Here is a 12,899-nt window from a genome sequence, read left to right on the forward strand (position 1 = left end):
TTACCATGGAGTTCATGTATGTTGACCCATAACTATGTCTACTTGCTTTAAACTGACAATCATTTAAGTTCAAATATATTCTAAAATATCTACCTTTTTTACTCCCCTCCCCCACATTTTGTGATTTTGATGTCCTATTTTACATCTACATATCCTTTTACTGCTCATTATCGTTATACTTGCTTTTATAATTCTTTTATTGTTTTTAGTGTATGTATGTACTGGCTTATTTAATTGATCTTCAATACTGATTATATATTTGCCTTTCCTCTGTGATTTTTTTTCCTTTCCTATAGATTCTTGCTTTTTTTCTACTTAAAGAAGATCCTTCATTATTTCTTTTAAGGAAGGTTTAGTATTGCTGAATTCTTTTAGTTTTTGCTTGTCTGAGAAATTCTTTATCTCTCCTTTTATTCTAAATGATAATCTTGCTGGGTAGAGTATCCTAGGTTGCAGATTTTCCCTTTCAGGACTTGAAATATATCATGACACTCCCTTCTGGCCTGCAAAGTTTCTGCAGAGAAATCAGTTGAAAGTTTATGGGGATTCCCTTGTAACTGACCCTTTGTTTTTCTCTTGCTGCCATAAGAATCCTCTCTTTATCTTTAACGTTTGCCATTTTAATTATGATGTCTTGGTGTAGGTCTGTTTGGCTTCATCTTTTTTGGGACCCTTGGCTCTTTCTGTATCTGGATATCTGTTTCCTTCTTTAGGTTTGGGAAGTTTTCAGCCTTAATTTCTTCAAATACATTTTTGATCTTCTCTCTCTCTTCTCCTTCCGGAACTCATACCATGCATAAAATTGCTTGCTTTATATTTTCCCATAGATCTTATGTTGGTTTCATTTTTTATTGTTTTTTCTGTCTGCTCTTCTGATTGGGTGGTTTCCATTATTTTATCTTCCAGATCACTTATTCATTCTTCTGTCTCATTTAATTGGCTATTTATTACTTCTAGACTGCTTTCTTTTTTTTTTTTTTTTTTTGAAGTATAGTTGATTTACAATGTTGAGTTAGTTGCATGTGTATAGCAAAGTAATTCGGTTATATAGAGAGAGATAGATATATAGATATATTGATATATTCTTTTTTAGATTCTTTTCCATTATAGGTTATTACAAGATGCTGAATATAGTTCCCTGTGTAGATTGCTTTTTATCTCTGAAACTGAATTATCTATTTTTGATTGATTCATCTGTATAACTTTTATTTCCTTGTCACAGTTATCTGTGTTTATATCAATAATCTTTCTTAATTCAGTTAGCATTTTTATTACCACCTCTTTGAAATCTGGGTCTGTTGAACCAGTAAGGTCTGTTTCATTATATGTTCTTTTGGGGGCGGGGGGTCTCTTGCTCTTTTAATTGGGAGTAGTTCCTCTGCCTTTTTGTTTTACTTAACTTTCTCTGTCTCTATGAATTTGGGAGAAACAGTTCTCTATTGTGGTCTTGAAGGGGTGTTTTTATGTGGGAGCATCATTGTATAGACTGTGTGTTTCCAATAGTTTTGGTGGTAGGGCTGGTTTTGGCATGGAAACCAGCTATATCTTTCCTCGGTGTGTGCTGGCTGTTATCTCCTTGATAGGGGGTGTGGTTTGTGTTGGGGGATTTAAAGCCTGTGTAGGATGTGAGGCAGGGCTTCCTCTCTGCTCTGTGGCTGTTACCATCCTGTCAGGGTCAGGGTCTGCTCCCCAGCTCTTGGGGTGGAAGCCCTGAGGGTCAGGTTCAATAAGGCTTCATTGCCCTTAAGTGTGTGATTACTGAAGCAAGTGAGGTCCATGCAGTCACAGCGAACCTATGTGCCTCCCATGCAGGTGTCTGCAGTTCCACTCAGAAACAGGGAAAGCCCTGTTGTGTTCATCCCAGATCTAGTGCAAGGCTGTGGCCTGGGGGTCAGGGTGTTATTGCTGCAGGAATTGAAGTGGCTGTGCTGCCACCTGAGATCTGGGCTGCCTTGTGGCTGACTTCTCCCAGGACCTGTCTGCCCCAGATCCAGCGCTAAGCTGCAATGTGGAGTGGGCGGAGCTGGGTGCTCTTGCTGGGAGACAAACCACTGAGCACACCTGAGCACGTGGACAAGCGCCACCACTGCCCCCCCAGGTCACATCCCCTTCTGTCTCTGTGTAGCCAAAGCATGTCTTTTTCCAGATCTTGCACCAGGTTGTGGTGTGGAGTGAGCAAGACCAGGGTGTTTGTCCCTCCGGATTGGGAAGTGCAGCGCAGGCAACAGCTACCAGTGCCCTGACTGTTAGCACACCAGCACACACATTCCTCGCAAGGAAAGTCCCGGTTTCTGCAGCCCTCCTGTCTGTCTCAGAGGATTTCCCAGCAGGCACGGGGGCTCCTCTCCTCTGCACTGGACCCCAGGACCGGGACACCCAGGCTGTGGCTTGAGCTGCTCACTCCCAGGGCAAGGGTTAGCCGTGCGGACTTTCTCTTTTTTTCAGATCCCTCCCAGGAGCACAGGTCCCAGCCCAATTCCTTTTTTTCCACCCTACTCAGTTAAGTGGAGATCTTTCTTGCAGCTTTGGTTGTATAGGAGTTCTGTCAGTTTCCAGTTAGTTTTCCATGAGAATTATGCCACGTGTAGATGCATGTTGATGTGTTTGTGGGGGAAGGGGAGCTCCACGTCCTCCTACTCCACCACCTTGATCCCTCCTTCCTTTTTTTTTTTTTTTTTTGATATTTCATAGTACTGTAAAAATCCTACCAAAACCTGGTTTAGATTTAAAGCAGTACTTTGAGAAACCAGAAGATGGCACTGATTTCTAAGAATTGTGCATCTAAAAAGAATGTGCTGCTATGAATTCTGATCATTTATCATTTCTTTTCCTGATGGGAATTATGATGCTTTACATTTTCATCAGTTTTCTTATCTCAATGTAAAATTCTCTTTGCTCTTAACTTTTCTCTAACAATTAGATGAAGAAGTGAGAATGGTAGGAATTATACATCTACGTAGAATATTGGAATGATTTAGTATGAGCAGGAATTGACAATCAACCAACTATATTTATTTCATGTTTTTTACCTGTGGGTGAATTGAATATTATAGATCCATTTGAATAGACAGCTTTATTTTATTCATGAATTGAGTATATTTATCTTGGTTCAGAAAGAACAGATGTGTATGTTTTTTGTACAAGCATCTCAGAAGATTTATTTCTACTCCCTTTAAATGAAAATCACATTTTTGGGTTATATCATTTTTATTTCTAAATGATAAACAGTGTGGACGCATACTCCACAAGGAGCTTCTTCAACAACAGCAATAGCAATAACAACAATGATCATGTACATGGTTTTATAACCTGATTGCATTTGTGCAGGATATTGAGCTAAATTTACTGCTATCTTGTTAAGAAGTTAAGAACAAAAAGAAGAAAGATGTTTATACTCAAATTTACAAAAGAAACCTGGAGAGGCAAACAGTGGTCCTATATTTTTCTAAATTTACCCATCTGCCCAAGGATATATTAATTTTCCTGGCAAAATTAAATGTCTGTTTCAAGGTACTCTATGCTGCTGAACACCATGTTTGTAAAATTAGCATACTAGAGTCTTTCTAAATCAGCAGTTTCCAGAGTAAATCCATCTACCATCTGTTGCTTCATTAAAATACGCAATAGAAAAGGAACAACTGAATTGGATTTTCACTAGGTCAGTGCTACCTGGTGTTCACTCTGCAGCCTATATAAAATATAGAATCCAAGTAAAAATCAACCACAATTTTTTTGTCTTTTGTATTTGTATAAAAATGGAGCAATGAGTTTTATTTCAAAAAATAGATTTAGACAAGACAATCTATTCTGCAAACACTGTTCATTTTCAAGAAATCTTCCTTAATGAATTTAAGGATTTTTTTCAAGTTCATATCGCAAAATTTTAAACAACATTGTGAGGTAATCATACAGATATTTTGTCATGTAAAAGCCAAAAATTTTTGTCAAAAACTGTCAATTGCCCCAAGAAAAATATTTAGTATTTTGGCTTACAAGTTACAAAAAACATTATTATCAAGTATTAAACAGAAAACAATGTTTATAAGATAAAACTTGTAAAACTGTAGTTGTATTTATATAACTTAGTTATGAAAAACAACCAACTCATCAAGTCGGGAGCCCCTGGCTTTGTTTTCAGTATCCATATACAATATATTATCTGAATTTTTGCCCACACTAAAAGAATTAAGATTCTAATGTTTTTGCAAAATTCCAGAAACATTCTTATTCTTTAGTGGCAAATGGCTAGAAAAATGAAAAAAAAAAAAAATTTTGAACAAGCAATGATGAGCATTGGTGGTGTTGTAGAAATTCTATTTCCCATCTTCATCCAATAGCTCCAATTTTTCCCTCATCACTTAAGAACAGAACAGTTAAGATACTAGATAAATAATAACATCAGAAAAATAACATACGTATGTCACTATGCTTTCAACACTATGTTAAGTCCTGTATATGTATGCATTCAACCATTTGATAAATATGTATTCTGAACCCACTTGAGCCAGGCACTGTCACACATCCTGGAGTCCATGAGGGACAGGCAAACTCTCTGTCCTGAAGGAACTACAATCTAACTGGGGAGAGAGACAAGTTAAAGTAAACAAATAAATAGCATATAACGTAATTAGGGTGCAGTAAGCAAAGCAGGTTAAGGAACTAGAGAGTACGGGGACAGGAGGAGATTGATAGTTTAATAGGTTGGTCAGGGAAAGCCCCTGTGAAGAGGGGACACTTGAGCAGAGTCTTGAAGGAAGTGAGGGAGCAGGCCATGCACCTCTGGGGGAGAACACATTTCAGGCATTGGAAACTAGAGGAGCAGAAGCTCTGAGCATGTTTGGTTTGAGAAACACAAAGAAGTTAGGATGGTTGGAGCAGAATGAGCAAAAAGAAATGGGTATATAATAAATTTGAAGAGTAGGGGCTTTAGGCTGTGCTAAGGAATTTTTTTTTAATTCAAGCAAAAACACTGGAGGACTTTTAACATGCAATTAATATTAAAAAGGTTGCACTGGCTGCAATATGGGAGAGAGTCTATAAGGGTACAAGGTGGCAAAGGAGAGCAGGTAAGAAGCAGATACAGAAATACAGTCGTCCAAGCTAGAGAGAAAAATGCATTGAACTTTGATGGCAGTAATGGAGGTGGTGAGAAGCAGTGGGGGTCAGGATACATTTTGAAGATGAAGTTAACAAGGTTTGCCAATTGACTGGTTGAGGTGGCAGAGAGAGAAACAATTTTAGAATGATGACTAGTTTTTGTTCTGAACAAAGACAGGGAAGACTGAGGAAGAGATCCGGTTGGTAGGGATTGGGTTATAAAAACATGAGAATAAAGAGTTCTTCCTCGTATATGTCCAGTTTGAGATTCTTGTTGGATGTACAAATGTATGTCAGATATCTAGTAGGTAGCTGGATATACCAATCTGGAGCTCTGGGAAGAAGGCAGAGGTGGAGACCATTACTCAGGAGTCATCAGAGAGCAACGGTGGGAGGAGGAGGAGGAGGAGCGGTTCAAGGTGGAAAGAACACCAGGAGAACCCAGGTGAAGAAGGCATTTCAAGAGAGAAGAAATAATCAACTATGTCAACTGTTTCTGAGACAGGATAAGATAGAAACAGAGAATTGAGGTTGAATTTAGAAAGATGGTGGTCACAGGTGACCTAACAGAAGTTTCAAAGGAAAGCTAGAAAAGATAACCTGTCTGGAATGAAATCAAGAGTGAATGGGTGGTAAAAAGTTCAGAGAATCATAGAGAGACTATTTAGAAAAGTCTTACCATAATGATGGGCAGAGAAACAGGAGCAGCTGGAGAGGAAGGTGGGGTTGAGGAAACCAGTGTGTCAGATGCAGATATTTGAGCGTGTCTGATGTTGAAGGGGATGATTCCGTAGAAAAGAATTCGGTGTCTCCTGGGAAATAGAAAACAGTTGTTGGAGTGATGTCTTTCACACAAGGAGGGGTGGATCCAACACCAAGGCAGAGTCGGCCTGGTAACCGGAGGGAAGGCAGAAAACGTGGATCAAATGAGTGCGTGGAGGGCAGGAAGGTTAAGGTTCCATGATGAAAGGATGGGTACGTCTCTGTTCTTAGAGCTTATTTTTCTCAGTGGAATAAGAAGCAAGATCATTAACTGAGAGAGAGATGAATATCAGATGTTTCAGAGGAGAAAAGAGGAGGCATAAAATAGTCACCCTAGAGACTGGGAAAAGGCAGTAAGATTGCAGGGCTGGTGCAAGAGCTTTGCCCACCTGGGACACGTGGTTAGCTCAGGTGTGTTTCCTGCATCCGCCTGCCTTTCTCACCTTTCACAAGAAGTTAGGTACTTATTATCCTCATTTTACAGATGAAGAAACTAAAACAGAGAAGTTAACTTGCCCAAGTTCACACAGGAAGTGAGGAAATCCAGAATCCAGCCTGAGCTGAGGCTCCAGCGGCCTCCCCTCCATCACCCTGCTGACAGCCTGCGTCTCACTGCAGGAAGTGAGGAATGGAAGATGGATCTGCCATCTGAGCCCAAGAGATGTCTTCTTCCCACATCCGAGGAGCTCCTCTTGCCCACTTCCGTGCACAAAACTTCAGTAATTCAGATGAAGAGGACTAACTACAGAATGCTTACAAAAGAAAAAAAAAAATACAGTAACATTTAAAACAATAATGGTTGGGCTTCCCTGGTGACGCAGTGGTTGAGAATCTGCCTGCCAATGCAGGAGACACGGGTTCGAGCCCTGGTCTGGGAAGATCTCACATGCCACGGAGCAACTAGGCCTGTGAGCCACAACTACTGAGCCTGCACGTCTGGAGCCTGTGCTCCACAACAAGAGAGGCCGAGACAGTGAGGGGCCCGCGCACCGCGATGAAGAGTGACCCCCCCCCCGCTCGCCACAACTAGAGAAAGCCCTCGCACAGAAACGAAGACCCAACACACCCAAAAATAAATAAATTAATTAATTAATTTTTTAAAAAAACAATAATGGTTATTTCTCTGCCTTTACTGGGAATGAGAAAAATTTGTCCTAGTAAATTTTCTAGAAAACAGAAGTTTATACCCTTTTTGCAGTAATTTTTGCTAAAATGTGTTCTATAAGCATAATAAAACATGCTGTGCAGAGATTCTACACCAAGCCACAGCAGAGCATGTATTATAGTAAAGATTATGACACTCTCCCTTTGTGAGGGTTTCTAGAATTTTTAACGACCCTAAGATGTTGAGATATGTTAGGTCTTTGACTGCCTGAGATGTTCCTTCACTGCTTTCACACAGTAAATAATTTATTTTTACTTCAAATCTCAGCAATCCCTTTCCTTCCTCATTCCCAATCCACTGTTGTCACTTTAATAGCACTGAAGAAAAAAAATACATAAGTTCACATTTGGAAGCCATGAGGCAACTAGGATTAAAAAAGAAAAAATGCATTTAGTAGCCCTAAAATATTCTCCTTGCAACCTGTTCAGTCACTTGATTTGATGAGGACTGGTGGTCTCAGAGTCTGATATGGGAATTTGTGTAACAGAGTAACCAAATTCACTCAGTGTCACTTGGTTAAGATCATAAAGGGCTTACTGTAAAGAACTGGAAAGAATCATTCCTGAGGATGGAAGCCCTCTTCCTCCTAGTCTGGGCCCCTCCGTGTCCTCCTGCCTGATCCAGCAGGAGGACGAACGTGTGGCTGAGGACACAGGGCCCTCTGAGTGTGGACCAGACATTCTTTGACCCTTTCTGATTCTATTGCTCCCCGAAGGGGCTTCTCTTTTCACAGGCTCAAAGTTACCACAAGACAAAGGCCCTTGAGGTAAGTCACAACTAAGGGTTTAGAAAAGGCGCTTGCCTGCCTAGAGCCACGTGGTTCTCCCCAGGGCTGTTCAGCACATAGGAAGGGAGCTGCCTGTGTAATTTTGTCTTCCTGGAGGCACATTTCTAAAAGTAAAAAGAAACAGGCTAAATTTACTTTAATAATACATTTTATTTATCCTGATAGTTAATGAATATAGAATATTATTAATAAGATGTTTGCTTTCTATTCTCCATACCAAGCCCTTCTCTACACCAAGTGCAGTCTGAGATCACAGCTGCATATGGTGTAGAGCTGTCATTGGTCAGCGTGGCTTCAGACCAAGAGACTCCGAGCACATGACAGATCCCCCCTGTGAGCATGGTTACCCTCTTCCGTCACTGTTCAGCCTGCTGCTTTTTAGTACTAGCACTGATAACACATTTCTATTATTAACTGTTCCTATCAATATCACACTGTTACCGTTTTCAATGAGTCACCCACCCATTCGCTTACACTGATGATTCAGTACAAGCTGAACTCATTGTTAGACTTCCCAATGTCCTCAAAGTCCTCACTATCATTCTTGACCAAAGGTTGCTCCTCCAGTTCCCCCTGTCTAATCCAGCCTTCATATTCCATCACTACAGTGATATTTCTAAAAGCAACTTTGATCTTTGCTTAACTACTCAAAATTTATGAGGAAAATATCAAACCCTTCATAATTTGACCCCTGTCTTAACTATCTCATTTCATTTGCTTCCACTTTCCTTTTTATACTTCATTCTAAAACTTGCAAACTCCATGGGTTCCCTGAGTATGACATGATTTTTGGCCTCCCCATCTTAGAATAAGCTGTTCTTTCCACCTGAAATGATCTTTGCTTGTCACCTGCAGGTGAACTCCTGTCATCAGCCAAGATTCAGTCTAGTTCAGTTGAGTAATTTAACTGACCACACACTAGTTCCTTGAGGGTAAGGATTGTGCTTTATTATCCTTGTGTCACCAATATCTAGCTCAGGGTCAGATAGTGAACTACATATATATTTGTTAATCTAACTTAAATGTACAAAAACTTTTAGTAGACTCAGTTGTAAATTATTAACAGGAAGAAATGTTATAAAAGAAAGACATTCCTATTTTTATTTTTTAATTGAATTCTATTTTAACTGTTTTTAATGCCAACATTCAAACACTGTCAGTATTTTTATTTTGTTTCAATTCCAGTTAATTTTATTGAATTTCCTTCAACCATCCTACCTACAGAACCACTGAAATCCCTGATGGGAAGTCTTATTGTCTCTGAAACACAAACCACCAATTACTTCATTAGATAAAAATATATATATAAACGGTGGTATGTCTCAAAATCCTAATTCAGATTCTGGTGAGTTTTGAGAAAATGTATACTTATCCTAGGACACACATCCCAAGGAATAAACTGATAAGATTTTAATAAAATATCAAAATGAAGTATTCAGCTGATTCCATACAAATCCCTACTTGAATAGTTATGTGAAACAAGCAGAAATAAAAGCTTCTAATAGAATTCTTTTTCCCAGGATAGCAGAATTATTTGCTGTATAAACAATTATAACCAGACATAACAACTCTTTTGTTTTAAGCGTTAAGTACCAGAGTGAGGATATTTCTTAAGGTTTGTAAAAATTCTAGTTTTACAACTTCATGAGAGAGCCACCACCTGTTGAGAAGGGAGCATTGTAAAGTAATCAAGACAAGCTCTTCTTCCCTCTATTGAGCAGTCTTGAACCAATAAAGATAGACTCTAGGAACATCCTTTAATCTGGGGATACCATTCACAGTAGTCAGGATGGGGGTCAAAATCCCCCTTCCTGTTCCCTGTTCCCCTTGGAGTGAGGAAATAAAAGCCAGTTGGGACTACTTATGAAGGAAACAGAACAATGAAAAAGAAAATGTGGATACAAGATTAGAGGCAGGATGAAAAGAGAAGCTAGCTGGCAGATAGCACCCCTCAACTAAATCTTATTTGTCTGCACCGGCCCTTGTACTTCTGGGTTTTACCATTTCCTGTTTCTACTAAATCTCCCTACAGTTTCAGGCCTATTGAAACCCATGCTTTCACTATCTAACATGTGTCTGAACAAAGTAAGGAAGAGTATTTCTTTTAGGCAACGATTTCACTTCAAGGAAATTTCAGGTCATTCACAATATGGTGATGGAAACTGATCCATTTCCTTCCCATCTCTTGGCCTTCCTACCCCTGACCTTTGGCTCTTAGAAAAGTGAAGGGTTAGAGAAGCTCAGTTTGTTCCAAGCTGTGAGTCCCTCTGTAAGTCATATCTGGCATTTGGATGCCAAATTATGGTTACAAAGCACCTAAGCAAATACTTTGACTGCCTGTGATTTTTTTCTATTTCTAAAATTAATCTCCAAAATGTAGGATTTTGCTTTTTAAGTAAATTCTTCATGTTGAAAGGATATGTGAGTTAAAGGATTATACACAGGATCTCAAAACACTACACTTCCTTTGTTCTGGATTTGAATTCCCTATTGAGTCTCTGAGTTGCTCAATGCTGAAGGGCACATAAGAATAATTAATGTGATACTAAACAGACTATGTGGCAAGATGCAGCAGCAAAACACAACCCTCCTCTTACAAGTCCATGAACAGGCTTGTTTTAACTGTTTGCTTTGGGCTTCTCCACAGCTGTTCACATCACCCAGCCCAGTCTCAGTGGGATGGATGCCTTTGGATATACCTCGTTCCTGGCTTATTCGCAGGTCCCAGACATCAGCTATGATTACGAGTTCCACTTGAAGTTTCAGCTGGCAAACAACCACTCAGCAGTGCAAGACAACTTGATATTTTTCACCGGACAGAAGGGCCATGGTAAGATTACCTGAACCCTCTAGGGCTTGCTTAGGTTTTTTTAACAATACTTGAGAGATTCCTCAGGGACTATGGCTGTGAGTGAGGCAGGCACTTGCCTGGATCAGCCTCCTCCTCTCTGCTGCTCAAGCATGTGCCTTGTCCAAGGTGTGTAGCAGCCCTTGACCCCAAAGCCCTGTTCACACCAGGCCACCTCTTATAATCAGGGAATTGTAACTCCTGCCAGCAAACGCGAAGACAGAGAAGGCGGCGAGTCACACGAGAAGTGAGCTTATCGACTGGTCCCGTCCTCTGTTTCTTTGCATTTCCACAGAGACGGAGAGAAGGGAAATTCTCAGAAGGAACACATTTTACCATGTGTCGTGAAACAGGAATGGTTGCCCTCAAAAAAAAACCATCCCAAATTAAAGGAGCAAGAATTTAAGAAAGTGCTGTAATCATGTACTCCAGTGCCCTTCAATTGGTGAGAAAGCAATTTATAAGCTAAATTTGTGTGTTAAGTAGAAACCAGTTTACACACGTGGGATCAAGGAAAAGCATGTATGTTTTACTCCCAAGTCAGCAACTAACTAGTTAAGCAATTAAGCAGCTATCTTCTCTGAGCTGGGGGTCCTCCACTGTGAAATCAAAATGTTACACCAGAAAATGACCTTTCTCATCAGTAATTCTACAGTGCTAGGGGAACTAACGAATTCTGTCCTTTTCAACTCGCCCAATGCCTGTTTCTGTATTAACACATGTCTGAAAGAAGCCCACACCCCAAGGGAAGGGTGGTGTGCAGCCTCGCCCCGCCTCTGGGAGGACGAGGCCTGCTTTATCGCATGAGCACTCTCCTGCCTCTGAGCACCATATGTGCTCTCCCCTCCCCACCCTTGGCGGGAGATGCCAGTCAGAGTGGTGAAGAGAGCAGGCTCTGGGCCTGAAAGGTAGGTTTGGATCTGGTCTCCACCACTTACAAACTACACGTCAAGTTACTTAGTGTCCCTGTGCCTCAGTCTCCTCTCTGTTCAAATGCGTATAATGATGGTGATTCCCCGTCAGAGCTGGGAGGACAAACAGGGTTAAGACGTGGACTCAGTATCAGGGAGCACTGGACTCACAACATCATTGCTTGTGTTGTTGCAGGAGGCCTTCTCCAGCCGCCTCCACAAAAGCAGGTCTCATGCCACCCCACCCACGTTATTCTCTACCTCAGCCTCTTGCTTACTTCCTTCAAAGCCCTTACGTCAATTTACAATTCATTTATCTATTTTGTAGATAGTTATCTATTTATCTATTATCATTTATCTGTTTTGTTTCCTATCTGCCTCTATTATGAGATTGGGATCTCTAGGCAGACAGAGACCAAGCCATCCTGTTACCGAACCAAACTCAGGTCTGCTCGCCTGAGCACAATAAAGCCAATCTACCGACACTGGGTGTGGTGAAGGAAAGTGCAGCGTTTATTGCAGGCGCCAAGCAAGGAGTCCAGGGCAGCTCACGCTTAAAAGGCACAAACTCCCTGAAAGCTTCCAGGGAAAGGTTTTTAAAGACCTTTAAAAGAGGGAGGGGGAATGTGGGGTGTATGATCAGCTCGTGGACCTTCTTCTGATTGGCTGGTGGTAAGATAATTGGGAGTCAACATCATCCACCTTCTGGTTCCACCTGGGGTCTTCATGCTTGTGGGCAGCATGCAGTTAAGTTCTTTCACCTGGTAAGGGTTTCAGTATCTGCAAAACAGCTCAAAGGGCATGGCTCAGAATAGTATCTACAGACCTCGAGGAGGAACTAAAGGTCCTTGACTTTGTTTAAGGGCTAAACTATTATTATTTTGTCTTACTTAACAGTTTTCCTTTTTTCCCACATTTCTCACTTCTCTGATTAAATGTATTCTTTAACTAAAGTTTCTCTACAGACAAAAGGCTGGCAGAGGACATGGGGGTGTGGCGGGGCTCTGCCCTGGGATGGCCCCACAGGGTCCTGCTTGATTACAATCCTTCCTGAACTTTATACACCCACACTTAGCACACTGCCTGACACATAATCAGCACTGAATAAAATACCCACAATAAGCACAGACAACTGTATGTCATATAAGTCAGCAACTCAGTTACACAAAGGTTCTTAGAGTGGCCAGTCTCGGGGACTTGCAGTTCAGATGCCGTCTTCTCCATAATGATTTCCCCATGGTTACTCTCTCCTTCCTCTGAGGGTTGCTGAGCTGCCCTGCACTTTGGGCATGGAGCCTTCATGACAGGCCTTGGTGGGCTACATTTCTC

General features: G+C 40.9%; 1 protein-coding gene across 1 annotated transcript in view; it reads left to right on the forward strand.

Annotated features, from left to right (window-relative positions):
- Positions 1-12,899, forward strand: part of EYS (eyes shut homolog) — a 1,726,005-nt gene that overhangs the window by 1,625,602 nt on the left and 87,504 nt on the right. Inside the window, exon 35 of the mRNA XM_059941649.1 lies at positions 10,459-10,641. Coding sequence (XP_059797632.1) covers positions 10,459-10,641 — 183 coding nt within the window. The remainder of the gene's footprint in view (positions 1-10,458; positions 10,642-12,899) is intronic.

The sequence above is a fragment of the Balaenoptera ricei genome, chromosome 12, assembly GCF_028023285.1.
Source record: "Balaenoptera ricei isolate mBalRic1 chromosome 12, mBalRic1.hap2, whole genome shotgun sequence".
NCBI classification, from domain to species: domain Eukaryota; kingdom Metazoa; phylum Chordata; class Mammalia; order Artiodactyla; family Balaenopteridae; genus Balaenoptera; species Balaenoptera ricei.